Source organism: Bos javanicus, chromosome 4 (assembly GCF_032452875.1).
Source record: "Bos javanicus breed banteng chromosome 4, ARS-OSU_banteng_1.0, whole genome shotgun sequence".
In the NCBI taxonomy this organism is placed as follows: Eukaryota; Metazoa; Chordata; class Mammalia; order Artiodactyla; family Bovidae; genus Bos; species Bos javanicus.
In genome coordinates this window covers 66,835,121-66,857,135 of record NC_083871.1, presented here as the reverse complement: position 1 = coordinate 66,857,135, position 22,015 = coordinate 66,835,121, and the positions used below count along the sequence as shown (strand labels likewise).

Here is a 22,015-nt window from a genome sequence, read left to right as displayed (position 1 = left end):
GTCTATGGGGTCATACAGAATCGGACACGACTGAAGCGACTTAGCAGCAGCAGCAGTAGCAGCATATATGTATAAAATAATTTTTACTTTATTTATTTTTCTTTTTTTTTTTGGCTTTGCTGGGTCTTCATTGCTACATGGGCTTTTCTCTAGTTGAGGCAAGTGGCGGCTGCTCTCTGGTTGCACAAGCTTCTCTTGTTACAGAGCACAGGCTCTAGGTGCAGGGGCTTTGGTAGTTGCTGCACATGGGGTCAAGAGTTGCAGGTCCTGGGCTCTGGAAGATAGGCTTATTAGTTGTGGCACTGCTCCACAGCATGTGGAATCTTCCTGACACAGGAATTGAACCCACATCTCCTGCATTGGCAGGTAGATTCTTTACCATTGTGCCTCCAGGGAAGCCCTACGATGTCCTCGTAAAGCATTTTAAGGGAAGGTGAGATTTCAGAGAGCCTTTGTTTCCTGGTGAGTAGGGATGACTTTTCCATGTGTCCTCCTAAATTAATTTCATTTTGAAGTAAACTGACCATCGTCCCCACTCTCAGACTCATCTGGGTAAAGGATGTTTCCAAGTAAGCAGTTACAAACTCTGCCTACTTAATCCTTCAGCCATTGCTGAAGGCAATGGTAAGGATTATGCAAGCTCTTGGTTTCTCCTCCCTCCCATTTTAAAGCCACCCTAAATGGCAACCCACTCCAGTACTCTTGCCTTGAAAATCCCATGGATGGAGGAGCTTGGTGCAGGCTACTATTCATGGGGTCGCAAAGAGTCGGGCACGACTGAGCAACTTCACTTTCACTTTGCCAGCATCGGGAGAGGGACATTGGAAATCACGGGTAGGGGAATATTGATCCCCTTGCCCTTTTACTATGTATGGGCAGATCTGATGGAAAATGGAGCAGGTAAGATTATGGACCAGGAGCATGGGGGGTTTCTGCAGGGTATTCATTTTCTGCCTTCGATTACATCAAGAATAACTATATGGATTTTTACTCTGGAATGGAGGCCTTCTTCAAATTCACATAATTGAAAAAAAAATCTTGGTTTTTGTGTATTTCAGACTGAATATAACTGTGTGTCTTTGTTTTCTCCTTTCCCTTACCGGTGGGCACGCAGCACGTGTGGAGTGAGAGTGAAGACTGCCTGCCTTTCTTGCAGCTAGCACAGGATTACATCTCCTCCTGCGGCAAGAAGACGCTCCATGAAGTCTTGGAAAAAGTCTTCAAGTCTTTCAGACCTGTAGGTGCCTGCTTGGCTTCCAAAGCCGTCTTATTGTCTCCAGTGACTGTGCTCTGAATAACACGGATTGTGGGGAAAGTGGGCAAAACCTGGAATGACTAATTGTTTTTCTCTTGTCTGCCCTGTGGCTTAAAGATAGCAGTTCGTGGAGGGAGGCTGAAGGCGGAGAGGGAGGGGGAAACGGGATGTGACACAGCTGTTTGTTGCGGGGATGATGGTTATTTCTAGCATCCCTTGAGTTAAGAATCTCTGATTGGGTGGGAAGCACACAGTCTTTTATGAGACAACTGAGTATTCCGGTTCTCATCCAGTAGACTTAACACCAAAATGCTTGCAAGTGCTATGGAGGTTCTCTTGTAATATAAAATTGCCAGAAGGCGGTATAAAGGATGTACTCTCATGTGGATGGATATGGAGGCGAAGAAACTGGATAGTTGTTCTTTTCTCTTTTGATAAAGTCTCTTGTAGAGAGCTTGCTTCCCCCACCTCACCCCCTGCCCCCCAGCCTCCTTAGGATTTAGGAATCTGGATGTTTGTGGTTAGCTGATGGTTTGTTTCATTCTAGCTGAAAAGCATGTGAAATGAATACTCACCCCTATTTTATAAACTACTTCTCTCTCTTTATTGGAAGACAAAGTCAGATTGTGTGACATTTCCCCCAAGTTCAGTTCCCTGCCCACTGTAAGCACTCTACAGTTTCAATGTTATTTGCTCTAGAATTTCCTTTTTTTTTTTTTTTCAAATCTTTTAATAGAGTATCTACTTTTTTATAATTTTATTTTTGGCTGTGCTGGGTCCTTGTTGCTGCTCTGGCTTTTCTCTAGTTTCAGTAAGCAGGGGCTATTCCTCTAGTTGTGGGAGGAACTAGTCTAGCTTGGGCTTCCCATTGTGGTGGTCTCTCTTGTTGTGGAGCACAAACTGTAGTGTGTACGGGCTTTAGTATTTGCAGCACATGGGTTCAGTAGTTGTGGTTCCTGAGCTCTAGAGCACAGGCTCAATCCCACACGGGCTTAGTTGCTCTGAGGCCTGTGGGATCTTCCCTGATGAGGTATTGAATCCGTGTCTCCTGCATTGGCAGGGGGATTCTTTACCACTGACACATGACCCACCAGGGAAACCCCTAATATCTATTTCTTTCTTGGAATCTTCAAACTTGTTTTTTGTTTCTCTGAACATGGTAGGCTTAAGCTGCATAAGAGACTTTGGGATATTCCAGTGTTTCAAAATTTTGAAGTCTGTTTTGTCATCTTTTGTTTTCACTGGGTCCCCCTCCTGGTATCTTGTTTGTGTGTGTGTTGGATTATCTCTGTGTGCTTGAAAATTTGTATATTTGTATTTGAAAATTTATATTTCAGGATAAATTGAGGCCTAAGATAATGGTACTTTCCTCCAGAGAGGATTCAGTCGGAGACCACCTTCAAACAATTTAAGACTTGTAGTTCTTAGAACTCTCCAGGTGACGCAAAGCCAGGTTTGCAGGCCTGGTTTCTTCTTGTTCTGAGAGCAGACTCAGTCTGTTCAGGCTTTTATAACAAAATACTAGGTGGCTTATAAACAAGAATTTATTTTTCATTGTTCTAGAGGCTAGAAGTCCAAGACCAGTGTGCCAGCAGAGTTGGTATCTCATGAGGGCTCACTTCTTAGACAGGTAGCCATCTTTTCATTGAACCCCATATGGTGGAAGGAGAGAGAGAGAAGCCAAGAGCCTCTTTTATAAGGGCACTTGGTCATTTATGAGGGCTCCACCTACATGATCTGATCACCTCCTTAAGGGTCCACCTTCTAATATCATCACCTGGAGGGTTAGGATTTCAGCATGTGACTTTGGAGAGGAGAACATAAATATTCAGACTCTAGCATAGACTTTGGGGTCCTAGCCTAAAGTGAGGTTGGTTTGTCACAGAAGCTCCTTTGTTGACTTTGGTCTCCCTAGCTCTTAGAGTAGGCCAAGCAGGCCATAGTTTCTTTGAGAATAGTAGATGAGCTGTCCTCAGGACAAAAGCAACTTTTTATGATAGGCTTACCTCTATGGGTACTAATTCTCAATATAATTAAGAAGGCATTTTTCATATTGAATCCAGCATTTTTAGTTCTCTATGGAAGAGTTGGTCCTGACCAGTATCACTTAATCCACCATTATAAGAAGAGGAATTTTAAATGGCCTTTGTCACTCTGTCTGATTAGTATCATTTGTCCAACCAATTCTTTTTGTTGTTTATTCATTTTCTAAGACTGTTTGACTCATCCAAAATAGATTTTTGACTTACAGATACTGGTCTATCCCACTTTGATCCATTCAATTTGTATTTACTGAGCACCCAGTAAGCACTTGACACTCTTTACTGCTCTGTCCCTAGCACTTGAACCAGACAGATGAAAATCTTAGATCTCACGGGGCTTGTATTCTAGTGTCAGGGAGACAAGATAATTGAGGACAACACATAACGTGTTAGTGACAAGTGCCAAGGAGAAAACAACATGAGTCAGGGAAAGGGGGTGAGGAGTGTCTGAGGCCCTGACGGTTTTGATTAGGGGATCAGGCAATGCTTCCCTGAGAAGGCTACTTAAGTGAAACTGAAGTGAGATGTGGGCCGTGAGGGGATCCGCAGGAAGAGCTTTCCAGGTAGGGAGAACAGCAGATACAACCACAGGGGGAGAGAAAGCCAGGGCTCAGGGAACAAGGGGAGGCTGGTGTGGCCCGAGTGAAGGGGGAAGGCAGGAAGAGTGAGAGATGAATCTGAGGAATTTCCAGGGCTTGCGGGTCACAGAAGGACTTGACCTGGGGAGCCTCTGAAGGGCTTGAGCACCAGAGAGATTCACCTAGCAGAGAGCAGGCTGTGAGGGGGAGAGGGGGTACAGGAGCCCCGTAAGGAGGCTGTCACTGTCATCCAAAAGGAAGATGAGGATGACTCCAGAGTTCCTCATCTACTCACTGAAGGGAATGGCGTTCATTTACTGAAATGGGACAGCTGCAGGAAGAAACTTAGGGAGTGAGACCACCAAGACTTCAGATGTGGACTTGTCAGTGTTTGAAATGCCTTTTAGACATCCGAGTAGAGACATCAAAGCAGGCAAAAGTTAAAGAAAAAAAAACGGATTCCCGTAAATCTTACCTTCCCCTCCGACCGCCCCCCCCCAAATATCTGATTAGCACATGATACTCACTTTGCAGCTGGTTTCCACAGAGGGTCCACTCATGAGCTGGCCACCTGATTCTCATCTGTGGTGGCTAGCAACAGGTTACCGGCAGAATGTGCTTCACTGGGGAAGGTGAACTCCCACCAGAGCCCCTTTTGCCATCTTGCTTTATCAAGCCTATGGCTGTGCTTAAGCAACCAGGCAGCCGTATGTAAAGGGGAAAAAATGCAGTCCAAAAAATCCAGATATTTAGCTAAAAGCGATTGACTTGGTTGAGTACTTTCTTTCAGATCAAGCTGCTTTGTGTAACAGAGACACACAGATTTTATTAATGCTGTTGGGCTTCCTGAGTTCATTTCTCAAGTGGAGCCTTCTGCCAAAGCGGGCAGGATGGTTCTCCCAAGGTGGGGCCTTTGCCTGGTACGAAGCTTTTGTGTGCTGGGCGCTCCAGCTGAGTTTTTTGTCTTCAGGGAAGTGCCTTCTCAGGGCTGCTGAGGGTGAAATACACACAGGCTTGGGTTTCTCTCAGTTAGGATGTGCCCTAGATCGGATGAGAGGGGAGTGTTACAGACCCGGGTGAAGGACTTCTGGAAATCAGGGGGAAGCTTCACCCTCTCCCTCTCCACAGAAGAGTGCCTTTCTCCCCACTGCTGTTTATCTGTTTTATGTAAAGGAGGCTTAGGTTATGACTCAGGAAAGGGTCTTGTTGCTGTCGTAGCTCGTAGTATTTGTTGAAGTAACATGTACCCAAATGCTGCAAGGTTATCAAGCCGGTGAACTTGAGTATGTCATTTGCCTGAAAATTTTTGATAATCTGATCCAATTGTGCAGCTGCTTTTTTTTTTTTTAATAGTTGGGGAAACCACAGGAGGAATATTTTCACCTTCATCTTAGAACAGCCTCACTCATGGCTTTGAATCCTTGTTTTCCCTTGGCAGGCCCATTGCCAGCCCCTATCTTGTGGACCTTTCTATTGACAGCTTTCTGCTGCCTTTGGGGGCAGCAGTCAAGCAGAGTCAGTTCACTTTGCTGAAGCCCACACATGCCTGCCTGCCTGGAAGGAATCATCTCCCGGCCCTCCCGAGCAGCACCTGCCCGAGAGGCTCCGTGTGCTACGTAGCTCGCTTTACCTTTAGACCCTCCCGTTTCCTAGACGCTGTGCTTCTCCCTGCTTTCTGTTTGCCTCCCCGCCCCTCCTTTGCCAAACAACCAATCTCACAGAGTCCGTGCCCTACCAGAGAAATCTGTTGTTGGATTTGACAAGAAAAAATAATTATTCTTTTTCTTATTCACCATCTTACCTTCCTCTTTTTCCTCTGTCTCTTCATAACATAATTAACAAAATGCAGGATCATCTGCTATTGGTGAGTAAGAGACAGGCGTGTGCGCTCAGTCGTGTCTGACTCTTTTCGACTCCATGGGCTGTAGCCCACCAGGCGCCTCTGTCCATGGGATTTTCTAGGCAAGAATACTGCAGCGGGTTGCCATTTCCTTCTCCAGAGTATCTTCCTGACCCAGGGGTAGAACTCGCATCTCTTTGTCTCTTGTGTCTCCTGTGTTGGCAGGTGTTTTCTTTACCACCGCGCCACCTGGGAAGCTCCTGTAGGAGACAGGGCACAGTGCCTAGTCCTGTGCTCTAGGGGCTGGCTTTCTGGGAGGAGAGGCAGCCCAGAAAAGTACAAAGAAGGCCCAGGTTACATGACTAAGCACTGATTTCGGTCCAGACACTGCCTGACACTGTGCAGATGGAGGGAGGGAGTTCCATTCCCTGTCTCCTTGCTCCACTCTGCTGGTTCTTTGGGGAAGTGTTTTCCGAGAGGATGTCAGTGAACAGGCACCGACCGCAGCATGATGGTTGTGGTCCCTTGACCTAGTTATGCAGAATCAGGTTACTACAGTGATGAAGAACCCATGCTCTGGGGGGCAGGCTGCCTGGATTCAAATCCCAGGTCTGCCATTTGCTGGCTGTGTGACCTCAGCTAAATTACTTGACCTTGCTGTTTCTCAGTTTCCTCATTTGTTAAAATTAGGAAACAAATGACAATAGTTACCCTAGGGTTGCTGTGAGGATTAAACGACACGAGTTTTGTTGGGGACTTAGTGCAGCGCAGCACACATGAGAAGCACTGATTAAAGGCTGACATTGACATGGATGGGATGGGGACACTTGGCAAAATACTGTTGAGAAGTGAGCTCAGTAGTGAAAACTTTCTTGGGACTCTTAGGTTTTTGGTGGAGAGAGAAAACCATTTGCTAAGTCATTTCAGCACACACTTAACAGAATCTTCTGGCTTAGGTAAAGGATTTTCAAGGGGTAGTGTTGAGGTATTATAGCCAAAAGTTTATCAACATTGATTTTGGCAAAATAATAATCATCCATTCAGTACTTCATCCATGCAGCTCACTGGGGTGGAGGCTCGTGCTACAAGAGGGACGACCAGATGCTCCTCTCCAGCAGAGGGACACAGGACCAAAGAGCCTCTGGTGACAAGGCTATGAATGATACTTATTTTCTTTTCTGGATTTTCTAAATTTTCCATGATGTTACAGAAACCATTTATGATCAGGAACTATGTTGTGATTTTTTTTTTTAAATGTTGTTTTGTCCACAATGTGTCCAGAGGACTGGGAATCTCAGATGTGAGTGGGCTCATCGAGGAATGATGTATGGGCAGGGGCTTCCCGGGGAGGTGAGACTTGAAGAAAGGGCAAGATCCGGATTGGGTCAGCAGGGGAGGAGGGCTGGCCAAGAATAAAGACCAGAAAGGCCTGCCTTGGCTCCTTTACTGAGAGAACCTTAGAGATGTCCCTACGTGGGGCATGGTGCTCAGCCCCGGCCTGGCCAGCTCCTAGCCTGTGTGGCCTCTAGCAGGTTGTTCAGCCTTAGTGTTCCCATCTTTAAAATGGGGGTCATACATGTTTCACTGTCTTATGGATGCATGGAGAGCTTCAGAATCAGAACACACACAGGGCTGTCAAAGCCCAGCCGCCCTATCAAGGTTAGTCTCCATTTCCAGGGGCTTCCCTGGTGGCTCAGCTGTACAGAATCCGCCTGCCAATGCAAGAGACACGGGTTCAGTCTCTGGGTCAGGAAGATCCCCTGAAGAAGGAAATGGCAACCCACTCCAGTATTCTTGCCTGGGAAATCACATGGACAGAGGAGCCTGGCAGCTTACAGTCTATGGGGTTGCAAAGAACAGGACATGAGTTAGTGACTAAACAATAACTACAGCTCCATTTCCAGCTCATAACTGCTGTTAGGAAATGCATATTAGGTGGATATGCTCCATGGATGGAGCAGGGCAGCCTCCTCCTGGACTTACCCATCCTCTGCTACACTCCAGGGGCATCCTAGCTTCTACCTAGTTTTCCCCCTTCCTGCCGGATTGTCATATTCAAATGCTACATGTGTGCAGTGACAACACCACGCAGGCTGTCACTGCGGTTTGTGAGCAGATGGGTTTCTCTGTGTCCTGAGACCAGTAATGGCTTCAGAGACACCTGTCACCAGCCTCGATAAATGTGAGTTGGAAAATTGTTGGAGTCCTGCATTTTTCTTGTTTAAATGGTCCTGAATTGATGGTTGCTGGTTATCACATGAGTGAGCTAGTCAATGAAAGAGTGGTTATGGGTCTAAGTAATATTGATCATACTGTTCCTTTTTATCCCCTCCATGTTTTTGTATCTTTTATTTAGTAGTGATTGACAGTCTCCCCCCTGGTTAGAGAACAGTTCACAAGAGAAGGGAGAGCTTACCATTTCCAAGTTAGCTGTAAAACCAAACCTCATCTTTGTCCTTTCAGCTCTCTGAAAGCCTTACTCTATTCTCCTGGAGTGTTATTCTTCCTCCTCTTCCCAGCACTGTGGACGTTAGGTCATGAAGCACCTGTTGCTATGACAATTCTCTGTGCTGTTTTGGTTGATGTTGCTTTCATGGCCCTTCATTGAGTGAGAGCCCACGCTTTTCCAGGTTTTCTCACTCAGATTAACCTTCGTCCTCTCCCTGGGGTTGCTATGTGACTCCACGTTTTTTTCTCTTTTGAGAAGCAGAGACATTTCCACAAGAAAAATTTCCTTAATTATGTCTTACTGACATGAGCAAGATTGTTAATTTTTTTTTGCCACTAGTGGCTGGAGAGCTAGGGATTAAACCCCACAGGAAAACCCTTTGTGACCCAGAAAAAGTTCATTTCTTGCTTCTACTCTTCTAGTCTGCTCAAGCGTCTGGAAGAAGAGAAAGAATCCACCTGTGGGAAGCTACCCCAGTGGGTCATAAAGTCTGATAGGAAAGATTATGCACAAATGTGGGTTTTAATAAAGACACATTGAATTAACAACATTATAAATCAACTATACTTCAAAAAATATTGATAAGAAAAACAAACACAAAACAGCCAACCACATCCAGAAGAAAACCACATTGAACACTGACAATTTAAGTTTATCATGGCATTTGTTGTTTGCTCATGTTTTGAACATTCAAACCCTTGTCATTTAGGGTATGATGCCCCTAAAGTAAGAGAGTACCTATTGCTCTTGCCCATTTGGGTCTTACATCACTCTTGCCGCTTAACCTCTATTTACTTTTCCTATTATGGAGAAGACAGACTGACCAGGATCCCATCAGAGGTTTATTGGTAGCACTAGCCTCATGGCTTAAGATCGTTGTTTTTGTTCAGTGGCTAAGTAGTGTCTTTTTGACCCCACGGACTGCAGCACGCCTGGCTCCCTGTCCTTTACTTCACTATCTCCTGGACTTTGCCCAAGTTCATGTCCATTGAATCAGTGATGCCATCCAACCGTCTCATCCTCTGCCACTCTCTTCTCCGGGCTTAAGATAAACAGTGACAAATTTCCCAAATGCTTTAGAGTCTCAGTACTCAGACTGTGGTTTCTGGATCAGCAGTATCCCCATCACCTGGGAGCTTGTTAGCAAAGCAGAATCTTGGGTCCCACCTGAGACCCACTGAATCATAGTCTCCCTTTTAGGTAGATCCCAAGGTGAGTCATGTACACAGCAAAGTATGAGAAATGCTGCTTCAAAAAGTCCTCTGTAAGGAGCTTACAGGGACCTCAGAAGCCACAGGGCTCTTCCTGGAAGCCCCAGATGCCTAGCTGGTTGACCATGCACTCCAAGGCCTAGATACTGTCTCCTTTTATAAAGACAGTAGAGTCTGCGTGCTTGAGTGCCACCTTCAGAGATAGCAGATGCTAAATGCCAACTGATTTCAGCCTCAGCTAGTTGATCAGATCAGATCAGATCAGTTGCTCAGTCATGTCCAACTCTTTGCGACCCCATGAATCGCAGCACGCCAGGCCTCCCTGTCCATCACTAACTCCCGGAGTTCACTCAGACTCACATCCATCGAGTCAGTGATGCCATCCAGCCATCTCATCCTCTGTCGTCCCCTTCTCCTCTTTCCCCCAATCCCTCCCAGCATCAGAGTCTTTTCCAATGAGTCAACTCTTCGCATGAGGTGGCCAAAGTACTGGAGTTTCAGCTTCAGCATCATTCCTTCCAAAGAAATCCCAGGGCTGATCTCCTTCAGAATGGACTGGTTGGATGTCCTTGCAGTCCAAGGGACTCTCAAGAGTCTTCTCCAACACCACAGTTCAAAAGCATCAATTCTTTGGCGCTCAGCCTTCTTCACGGTCCAACTCTCACATCCATACATGACCACAGGAAAAACCATAGCCTTGACTAGACGAACCTTTATACCACCTTTAAAAAGACCTGGAGTTAGTTTTGCAGATAACCAATACTCTCATGGGTCCAAAGAGCTTTAGTTCTCAAGGATTGGCATCGCTGCCCATTAGGTACAACCCTGTTAGGATGGGTAGACTCCAGTAGTCCCTATGTGTTCAGAGAAAGTTCCGAAGGAGCAAGACCCTGGGAATGTTATCATTGTTGTCCAGAGCAATCATAAAGATTTTTTTCCAGGAAAGTGAAAAAATTTTACTAAAATAAAAGTGAATGATTCTATCAGGAGTAATTTAAATATACTTGACAGGATTTCTTGGCCTGTCTTTTTCCTTATAAGAATGTGTGGGTGCAGTTAAAGCAAGGACTCAGGATTCTTCCCAATATGTTTATACTCCTGTTTCTGATATGTCTTCTTGACTGTTAAAATTTTGGATGCAGTAATTAAATTTATTTTTTTTCCAGTCTGGCTCTTCAATCTATTCTTTTTCCCCCCAGTTTTATTGGGATGTAATTGACATAAAGCATTGTATAAGTTTATGGTGTACAGCATAGTGATTTGACTTACATACATCATGAAAAATAGTTATCACAGTAAGTTTCATGAATATCCATCATCTTATATAGATACAAAATGAAATAGAAAATAAAACCTTTCTTTCTTGTAATGAGAACTCTTAGGATTTACTGTTTTAACAACTTTCTTATATAGCATGCAGCAATGTTTAATTATATTTACCATGATGTACATTACATCCTTAGTATTTATTTATTAATAACTTATAACTGAAAGTTTGTACTTTTTGATTGTCTTCATCCAGTTCTCCCTCCCCACCCCACCCCCACCTCTGGTAACCCAGAAGTTAGATTTATCTACCATAGATGAGAGTGGAGGCAGAGGTGGCAATGCTAGATTATTACATTTCTGTATGGTGTCCTTTCTTGCTCTTATGCTTTTTTCGTTCTCCTCTGCATGCTTCCAAATTGTACATACTCATAAATGTTGATGCTAACACTGCATATTGAATTTTTTAATGTTTATTACTCAGTTGAAAACACTGAAGCCTCCAGCCAAAGAAATAGCATAGACAGCTAGAAGGGAATCTCCCAGGTAGCCTAGTGGTTAGCTATGTGAAGTCCACAACCCAGTGGCCTGGTTTTGAATCCTTCTCTGACGCTTCCTGGGTAACATTGGGCAAATTTACTCAACATCTCTTTGTAAAGGAGAGATAATACCTACCACATAGGATTATTATGAAGACGTACGGAATTCAGGTACAGAAAGCTGCTTATACTGTACCTATCACAGTAGCCTAACCAATATTAACTCTTAGATTGAATCTGAAGTATGACAGAATTGGTTGGTTCCTTGAAATGGAAGCCTGGGAATCAAATGAAGAGGCTGATAGAACTGAGTTTCTTAGTTCTCATCCTACTTCCTAGGACTGATTAGCCATGAGGGGGTCTAGAAGCAAGCCCAGTAGAAGAGAGAAGAAGCAGCAGGGGGTGGAGACAGGCTACTCATGCATCATTAGTCCCCTTGAATCACTGAACTGGCTGTGCTTTAAAATGAGAAACAGACAGTCTTTGTAACCAGATGATTCATATGAGGCTCTATGGTTTGCAGACCATGGCCACATTCACTTTCTCATTTAATCTCCATCGTTTCTCTGGAGTAGAGAGCTGTCCTTTACAGAGAAGGACGCTGAGGCTCAGCAAAGGTGGGGTCCCCCAACCAGAACCCTGGCTTCCAGCTGCCAGGTCCAGTGCCTTTTCCACAGAACCTCTCAATGAATCTGCAGACCCTTTACTAAGGTACCTGAAATGTCCTGACAGCCATTGAGAGCTACTTCTTTTCTCTCTATATGTAAGGATGGGGGTACATGCATGCGTGCTCAGTTGGTTCAGGCGTGTCTGACACTGCAAACCCTATGGACTGCAGCCCACCAGGCTCCTCTATCCATGGGATTCTCCAGGCAAGAATACCAGAGTGGGTTGCCATGCCTTCCTCCAAGGGATTTTCCCTACCCAGGGATTGACCCCGTGTCTCTTATGTCTCCTGCATTGGCAGTCGGGTTCTTTACCACTAGCACTCCTGGAAGCCCAAGAGCTCTCAAGTTAGCATCTGAATGTTTCCTGCCAAAGAGAAGGGCCTCCCAGTGTGGCTGATGCTCTGGACCTAGACCTTTGTGCTTTGGATTCACACACAAGATAAGGTGGGAAGCTGGGCAGAGGAGAGGGGTAGGGTTTCATGCTTGGCTTGCTGGAACCTCTTCTACAAGCCAACCTAAGCTGAGGAGAGGGTGGGTATTAAGGGATACCTACTGTTGGGGTCCATGTGAATTATGTAAAGTATAATGACAGAGGCTAATCAATGGCATGTCACTTTAGGACAAGATGGCCAATATATAGATGCCTGCCTCAGCTGCACTTTCTGTGCCTGTGACAGCCATTGCTGACTGAACAGGATCTTCCCCATTGAGCCTCAGAATCGTCCTGAACCCAAGGCTCCAGGCAGCCAGTCAGATTTGTTAACTGAAAAGGAATCCAGTGACCATTCCTCTTTCAAGGAGCATCCCTTCAGTACAATGAGAAGTTACATTTCTTATTGAATTTATGAGTCTTCTTTTAGCATTTTGGTGACTCTGAAGTTCTTGGTCACAGCGACAATATTTATGTTTTATCAGCTACTTCAGTGGTACCGTTCATTCGATACTCTCACCTTGCTGTGTCATCCAGCAGCTCTTGAAACTGAACACCGAAATATTAGTCAACTGTGTTCATGGTAACCAACCATCTTTTTTCCCTCCTTGGAGTGCAGCTTTACCTTTTATTCCATCCACTAAGATAAAGAAGGGAGACAGTGGTAGGAGAAAGGGGCTTCTCCCTTTCCCCAGCACACACAAGATAGATGCACACTGTGGAGACAAGATGTGCCCTCCCTGCCCTTCTCCGCAGTCAGCAGTGTCTCTGAGACAGCTGCAGCCTTCTGAGCTCATGTCTGCAGTTGGCTGTGGTGCCTTGGCAGACCCTGTGCATCATATGATCAATGATGCCCGGCAGATGATTTTTGTCCCAAGTATGTTCAGAGGGCTCTCCGAGACCTGTAAAGAGTTGTGGTCTGAGAACTTCAGGGTAAAGGTGTTACTTTGGTCAGGACTCTGCTTACCTTTTCCTCCTTGAAGTCTTTGAGAGGGAATGGCAAGGGGGCAGATGGCAGGGTGCTGGGAGGCAGTGCAGTCAACGGAACAGTCCATCTTGCTTTGTTCTAATGCATTTAGTATTTGGATCATAGGGCCATTCAGTGAAGTGGCCTGAAAATGGTTGATCCTTGCCTAAAAATGATCAACCAAGGGGCCACATGTGAGAAAGGGCAGCCCTGGATCACAAGACAGGGCCAAGATGCCCACAGCCATGGCTTCCTGCCCGCACCAGAGCATTCATCCCTATTGAACCGACCCAGCAAGGGGCACTCACAGTTTCTAACCAGGACCAGCCAGTGCTTCAAGAAAATGTTTACTGTGTATTTATTGTGAATTTCCCTGATGATAATTATAGAGCATTTGGAAAATACAGAAAGATCAAAAGGAAAAAAAATTATCCATAGTCACATTGCCTAAAAGACTGCTCTTAAAATTTGGGCTTATTTCATTGAACTCTTTTTTTCTTTGCATTTATATATACTTAAAAAAAAATTGTGTCATAATGAAAATGTAATTTTCATCATCTTTTTTATACACATGAGAACATTTTTTAAAAATTATTTTTATTTATTTTTGGCCGTGCTGGGTCTTCATTGCTGTGCCTGGGCTTTCTCTGGTTGCAGTATGTGGGCTTCTCATTGTGATGGCTTCTTCTGTGGGACTGGGGCTCTGGAGCACGGGCTCAGCAGTTGTGACCTGTGGACTTAGTTGCCCTGAGGCAAGTGGAATCTTCCCAGACAAGGGATCGAACCAGTGTCCCCTGCATTGGCAGGTGGATTCTTAATCACTGGACCACCAGGGAAGTCCAGTACATTTTCTTATATCATTAGATAACTCAAAAATATCACTTTAAGTGGATATATAAGATTCCATTTTATGGATGCACCATAATTTCTTTTAACCATTTTGTTGAATGTTTTAGTAGTTTCTGTGTTTTTACATGTGTGTTATGAATAATACATCATGAATTTTTATAGGAAAAAATATAGAGGGGAATAGATATTAACATCTTGATGGGATAGTCAGCACTGTTCATTGTACTGCTGCTGACAGCCCAGATATCTGTGTGTGCATAAATATTATATGTGGATGATAGTTAAAAGTAGAGACTCTCTAGACTCTCTGATAAAACCTATTAGCCCTGTGAGCACCAATCCACTGAGCAATTGACATTTCCATCAAATAAGTTTATGAAAATAATTACGGAGGTAGTTGACTTCCATGAGATATCCATAGCTGCTGTACAGAGTCCTGTTAAGTGCTGTTGAATTTTTTTTAATTGAAATATAGTTTATTTACAACATTCTGTTAGTTTCAGGTATCCATTTAAGTTATTACATAACAATGACTATAATCCCCCATGCTATACAATATATTCTTGTTGCTTATTTACTTTACACGTAATTGTATCTCTGAACCCCCTACTCCTGTTTTGCCCCTTTCTCCTTCTCTCTCCCTACTGGTCACCACAAGTTTGTTCTCTATGAGTCTTTTTCTGTTTTGTTGTATGCATTCATATGATTTTTTAGATTCCACATATAAGTGATAACAGAGTATTTGTCTTTCTCTATCTGACTTACTTCACTAAGCATAATACTCTCTAGGTTTATCCATGTTGTTGCAAGTGGCAGAATTTCATTCTTTTTCATGGCTGAGTAATAACTCCAGTGTGTGTGTGTGTGTGTCTCACGTCTTCTTTATCCAGTCATCTGTTGGTGGACATTTAGGTTGCTTCCGTATCTTGGCTATTGTGAATAATGCTGCTGTGTACATTGGGGTACATGTGTCTTTTTGAGTTAGTATTTTTGTTTTCTTCAGATACATACCCAGGAGTGGAATTGCTGGGTCGTATGGTAGTTCTATTTTTAGCTTTTTGAGGAACCTCCGTCCTGTTTTCCATGGTGGCTGCACCAATTTACATTCCCACCAACAGTGTAGTACGGTTCCTTTTTCTCCACATCCTCTCCAATATTTGCTGTTTATAGACTTTTTGATAACAGCCATTCTGATGTTTGAATTGATATTATTGTGGTTTTGATTTTCATTTCTCTAATAATTAGCAGTGTTGAGCATCTTTTCATGTGCCTGTTGGCCATCTGTATCTCAGGTCTTCTGCCCATTTTTTGATTGTTTTTTTTTTTTTGATACTGAGTTGTATGAGCTGTTTATGTATTTTGAATATTAATCCCTTATCAGTCATATAATTTGCAAATATTTCTCCTATTCAGTAGGTTGTCTTTTTGTATTGTCAGTGGTTTCCTTTGCTGTGCAAAAGCTTTTAAGTTCCATTAGGTCCCATTTGTTTGTTTTTCCTTTTATTTCTTTTACCTTAAGAGATAGATCCAAAACTATATTGCTACAATTTATGTTAAAGAGTGTTATGCTTATGTTTCCTTCTAGGAGTTTTATGGTTTCTGGTCTTACATTTAGATCTTTACTCCGTTTTGAGTTTATTTTTGTATATGATGTGAGAGAATGTTCTAATTTCATTCTTCTACATGGAGCTGTCCAGTTTTCTCAGCACGACTTATTGAAGAGAGTGTCTTTTCTCCATTGTGTATCCTTGCCTCCCTTGTCGTCAGTGCTGTTGAATTTGTATTAGCTGCCTTTGGTTGTCTTCCTGCCTTTTGGCCACTTGGCACTCACAGCTGCTTCTCTTCTCTCCCCTGTAGTTACTGGGGCTTCCGGATGCAGATGACGACGCTTTTGAGGAGTACAGTGCAGACGTGGAAGAGGAGGAGCCAGAAGCGGACCACCCCCAGATGGGGGTCAGTCAGCAGTAGACTTCCAAGGGCTCCCGCCTGAGAAGGAGAGTGAGCCCCGTGTACCTAGGGTGGGGTCGTGAGCTCCTGGGTTAGCATTTTGCATTAGCACTTCGAAACAGGACGTCTGACTCCCAGCATCCAAATTAATATGAAATACCTTTTTAATGACCACACAATATCTGGGATGAGCTTTGCTCAGAAGTGACCTGAATTTTACTCCCGTTTCAGTGGGTCTCTATGGAGTTGTCTCGGTAGCCTTTGCCAGTTTGAATTTAGAGTCCATTCTGTGGCTGACTGTTCTCTCTTGAGTTTATGTTGGAGAACTAACATTTGCTGACTCGAATGTCGAGAACTCTGAATGTATTAAGGATATGCGTTGAGTCATCACAGGTGACATTACTGAGGGAAAGCATGGCAGAGAAGAAATGCAGTCTGCACTTTTAATGTACCTTTTAAGTGTGTGTAAGTGGAAGGTTTTGCTTATAAAGCATGAGTTTTAATATCTAGTCATTAAAACTGCCCAAGTGCAAATACACAGGCAGAAAAGGAGAATGACTTAATTTTGGATTAAGAGGGTAAGAGAAGCAAAGAAGCCTTTGTTGAAGTGTCCTGCCATTACTGAGTTACCTGGGTATAGAGCAACTGGTTCATGGTTAGGTAGAAATATTACCTGCATGTTCAATTATTTTAAAACATGCTGATTCCAAAGCTACTTTTAAAGTGGAGAATATAAATGGGATGACATAAATTATTGATTTCTTGAAAATGTTTATAAGCCACCCCCATATGAAACATTTACCTTCTCTCTTTATAACAAGATGGCAACTTATTAAATTATGAAAACATCCCGACTCCAAGTGCCACTTAAACTTTGAAGCCATAGATGAATTTAAAAGGAAAATAAACCAGGATAAAAAAAATTTTTTTTTAATATGATGGAATCCTTCTTTACTTCCTTAATTCATCTCTTATTCTTTCAAAAAAAGTCAAGAAAAAGATCCCACTCTATAAGTTATTTAAAAATTGTTATCAAGTGCTTTGAAGAATTCAATTGCAGTGAAGTCATAAAGTGATATGAAGGTGGGACTTTTTAAATCATGGGTTAGCTTGGTTCAGTGGGGAAGTTTTAATGATCAAAATAGACAACTCACAGGAGCAACTGTGATAATAACTGGAAACACTGCTGTCACCTTTTGGCCACAAACACCGAGTGGGGAAATTCTTTGCAATGCTAACATGGAATTATTTAAAACATTCATTTTTCTTAGACCCTTCTGCATCTCTGGTTTTAATAAAAGATGCGGACTGCCTCTTTTACAACACTTGACAAGTCATAACATCTGGGGTGGAACTGTTGTTAACATGCACACATGTGCCTGTTGGGTTGTCAAAGTTTTAGATTAAGAAAGCAGCAGTAGAGGCCACAGAGCTCATGGGAGTCTTGTATATCTTCCAGGCATGTCGGTGTAAACTTGATTATCTCAACAATTTCTGTTTAATTGATTGGTGCTGTGAGGAGCACAGCTGCTTGTGGTTAAAATGGTGTCCTGCAGTTTTAAGTCATCGGGTAAAATAATTTCGCGGTTTCCATCCGTGCTTCAGTGCCCACGTTTTGTCTTGATTTTTTTTTTTCTTGGAAAGACATATTAAAGGTTAACTTAAAGTGAAATGAATTTCCTTCAGAGTAGCCTGTTAACAAAACAAACCTTGAGGTTTCATCCAGTGGGGTGAGCAGACTCCATGCTTTGCTCTCATGCCCGTGTTCTGATTGGCTGTGTACCTGAGCACAGGTGATTGAAATTGCACCTCCCCATAGGTAGCACCCAGATCCATAAGCTCCATTTTCACACAGTAGGCCGAAAGGATGACTTCTGCCACCAAAATGAAGACGCTTGACTAGCTTGCTCCATTCAGAGGTAAATTGGAAATTTTGTAGTTCGAGGCTTAAAAATCTAAATTTACATATGTTCAAAAATGGAATGGACATTAATATAAAATGTATTTTATGAAAAAAGTGTTTAGGCTTTGACCAGATGCATTTTGGTATCATTATGCAAATGTTCTCTGTTTATAAAAATCGAGCTGAGATTAACTCAGCCATTCCATGCCGGGGAGAAATCTGGTCTTTGTTCTGCCCCCAGGGGTTGGGGGGAACATCGCTGTGTGTTTCTTATTTTTGTGACAAAACCCCAAAGAACTTTGCGAATCAGATTGTTCCCTCTAAAGCTTCGTTTTCTCTGAGTGTGCGTATCCGCTCCAGTGCACGCTGACACACGTGCACACGTGCACACACCCACCAGCGCTGTGGATTCTCTGTCCGGGTAGCACTAGAGCCTGCTCACTGTGGAGCCTCAGCTGGCTGGTCAGGGACGCAGCAGCCTGTGGTTCTCATTATGGAAGCGGTTCCCTGGCTAGACTCTCACAAACACATAAACACACTGAGCGGAGAGGCTCTGTGGCACCATGGGAGGAGCGGAGACCCAGGAGTTAGGAGAGAGACCTGGATTTAGCCCTGACTCTGCCCGTGACCTTGGGCCAGTGACTTCACTCACCTAAAGCAGGTGGTGGTTGCCTTCCTGCTTGAACCACTGCCCTTCCTTAACTGTCTTATTGTGTGTGTGTATCAAGAGCTACAGTCAAGGAAACTCTTCAAGAATGCAAAGGAAATACCTTATGAATCTTGTTTGTGTTGGTCTGTGAGTGTTCGCAGCCCCTTAGCCCCGATGCTAAGGGGCTGATGAGATTCTGTTCCTTGGGTGAGAAGGTGAAGGAGGGCCCCCAGGATCATGGAAAACATACTGATTCCAGTTGGTGTGCTTTGCTGTGGAAGGCAAGGGTTTTCCTGGTGCCCTGACAGACTGGGACTTTGGAAGTAGAACAAGTTTAACTTAACCGAGAAGGGGAATTCACATGAGGAAGAGCTGGGAGATAGTGAAAGATGAGTACTTTGTTGCCATGTCATCCAGGGAGAGAGAGAAGTAATAGGAAGTGACTGAGTATATATGCGCAGGCATGTGTGTGAGTGTGGGTGGGTGAGTGAAGGGGGATGGTTGGTTGCTTATCAATCACTGTGGGCTAACTGTGAAGTCATGCCTGTGATAACATTACAAAACCTGGATCCCAGGTTTGAGTGAATCACAGAAACATTTTGCTAATGGTGACACAGTTACTTTCCCTGCCTACTAATCATACTGAAGAGACTTTGGGGAGTCGAAGAACAGATTCTGGAGGGAGGTGAGACCCCATAGTATCCCTGTGATCACCCTGGAGACCCCAGTGTCCACCCAAGTCTTCCAGGCTCCCAGCAGCACATAGTGCTTTTTCCCCCATGTCTAGAACATGAAAAGTCTCTTATTTAGGGATTCTCCTTGTGTCTTGGTGCCAGAATCAAAGTTTCCAGTGTCTGCCAGTGAAACCTCTCTCCTCTCAGTCAGTGTCCACATAGGAGCAGAAACCTTTCCCCAGCACAAGTACATCTCTAAATTCTGCTTCTGGTTCATGAGAGCACAAAGTGTTTGGACCCAGGGGAGCTGCGATATTAGAGCATTGTCAGAATTTCTATTTTAGAAATCTTGCATATTAAAATGTACAGGTGGGGAAGCTGTGGTAGGAACAGACCTGATTTCCCATGGTTTGAGTGAAGACACGTAAGAATAGGCAGGACTTAACCTGGGGTAGGAGGAGAGGAGTGAAGTGTCTAATAGAATGACAGAGTTAGGGTCTGACTCTTTAAATAAATAAAGCCAAGAGGCAGTTATTCTATAAAGTACAAGAGAACTATTTTCCTGGCTATCTCACCAGGGGCCTGCTTTCCTGATAAGGGACTGCTTGCCTGTTGAGAGGCGAGTCCTGAGTTGGGGGTGGCTTTGTGGCTTTAGAAATCCACCCCCACACCAGCCAAGGAGACAGTGGATGGCCTGCAAATTGGTGGAGTTCTGTTCCTCATTAAACCACCTGCCAGAGAAGCCTATGTTTCCAAAGTGCTGTCAGATCTGAGAGGGGCCTCTGATCACCTGGCAGGCAGGAGAACCGAAATTGACCTCGCTGTCTGCTGCAGAGAAGGGTCTGTATCAGAAATGTCCCTGCTGGCCAGAGGGCAGAGCCCACCTCCTCCACCACGCTCCCGGATTGTAGAAAGAGCACAATTGAAACGCAAGTGGATCCCAGATCCCGCTTCCCTCTAGTGAGTGTTAACTCCAAAGAGATGCCGTTGCCTGATTGGTTAGTCTCCAGAGTACCAGACAAGCCTCAAATGTTTTGCATTAAAAACAAATCCTCTTCCATAAAGACATAATCAGTCATCTTGGTGATACCAGGTATGAGGTGAAAGGCTGAAGTCTTCTGGATTTTATGCAGACTAATTCTCAGACTTGCCAGAATGCCAGTAGCCACTGGTATCCGTGGCAACGTGGTGTCTGTGGTAAAATATATTGCTAAAGCTCATGTTCATTGGGCAGGTTGTTAAATAAGGTGTTGTCTTTTATATCACATTTGGATATCACTCACATTTGGATTACAAAAACAGGACCCGTGAGCATTTCATGTTGTAGAAAGTCCATTTAAAGCACGGTATGGTTGAATAGGCACAAGTAGTTAAAAGCAGGCGCCAGGCCACACACAAATGAACACAATTTGCTGAGAACTGTGCGTTCAAGTTGTTCAGTACCACGGAGAAAGCTGACGGTCTGTTCTTTGTAAAAACTGCCTTTGCCTGTTTTTTCCTTTTGTTTTTGTTTCTTCAGATTCAGTTTTTACTTTAAATACCTTCTGATAGGTAGGCAGATGATATACAGAGCAGTGCTTTGTATCTCCTCAGCGTTTTAGAGGCGAGAGTAAACCGTCAGTTCTAGGGAAAACCTGAAACCATCTGTGAACCAGTCTTCACTTGTGTAAGAGAGCAGCGCTGAGCTATCCGCATAAGAAGCAAAAGCAAGGAACGGTTTGGGGCTTTTGTTTTTTAGGTGAGAAATGTTTCATGCAGGGTGTGTATGCTTTCTTTGCCTTTATATTTCTTTTCGAAGAAATCTCTTGTAAATTACAGAACTGTGAAATGGGTTGCCAAAAACTGTTGCCCTTCGTTAGATGCTTCAGCAGTGTAAACCCCAAACTGAACCCTGTCTACACCTGCTCCTTCCTCACTCCCCTGTGGGTGAGGATCTCATCCAACGATGTAATTACCATACGCTTGCTATTAAAGAGCCTTCCGATCTCTGGTGACATGTGCCTCTTGTTTACCGTCTCCACCACGTTTGGTCCTAAAGGACACCTTACTTGATCCGAAGGGGGACGGGAACTGGGGATCATCAGCCAGCTCTGTGGTCGCTATTGTTGGGGCCTGGCTGGGGTGGGAGTGGGCGAGTGAGGACGTGATTGCAACAACCACTGATACGATTCAGATGTTAATAATTGATGTATTTGGAAACATTAATCTATTCTGATGCTGCAGCTGGTGTTTAGTAATTTTCCACTCTTCCTTCAAACCTTAGATTTTTTTTTTCCCTTGTCCTAATCAGGAATCCATTATGGCACCAATTAGAAACCTGTGGTCATTCTGTGATGACAGGACACTATTTCCCACTACTTTCCTCCCACTTGTTTTTCAGAAACAGTGGCATTTAAAGAATAAATCTGGAAGTTGGTAATAAGTCCCATTATTTAAGAGCAAGTTTCTTTCCCCAAATGAATAGGTCTCTATAGATTGTTAAATTAGATTTGCGATTGCCTGAAATAGACACAGCCCAGAAGCTCATGTATGTGTTTCGGGTAACTTGATTTGTGCTTCTTCATTTTAACATGGCTGTTAGAGAGTGTACTGAGTGGTGGGCAGTGTGCAAGCTTGCAGACCTCACTTAGTGGCAGCGATGTGGTCTTCCCCAGACAAAGCCTTTCTTACAAGAGAATTCCCTTGTTACTGTTGGTTGAGCACTCTCACAGATAGACCTTTTGGTTTTTAATATTTACTTATTTGGCT

General features: G+C 43.8%; 1 protein-coding gene across 1 annotated transcript in view; it reads left to right on the top strand.

Annotated features, from left to right (window-relative positions):
* MTURN (maturin, neural progenitor differentiation regulator homolog) overlaps positions 1–21,261 on the top strand; it is a 33,025-nt gene extending 11,764 nt beyond the window's left edge. Inside the window, exons 2-3 of the mRNA XM_061414238.1 lie at positions 1,115–1,237; positions 15,952–21,261. Coding sequence (XP_061270222.1) covers positions 1,115–1,237; positions 15,952–16,062 — 234 coding nt within the window. The 3' untranslated portion in view covers positions 16,063–21,261. The remainder of the gene's footprint in view (positions 1–1,114; positions 1,238–15,951) is intronic.
* Positions 21,262–22,015: the final 754 nt, after the last annotated feature.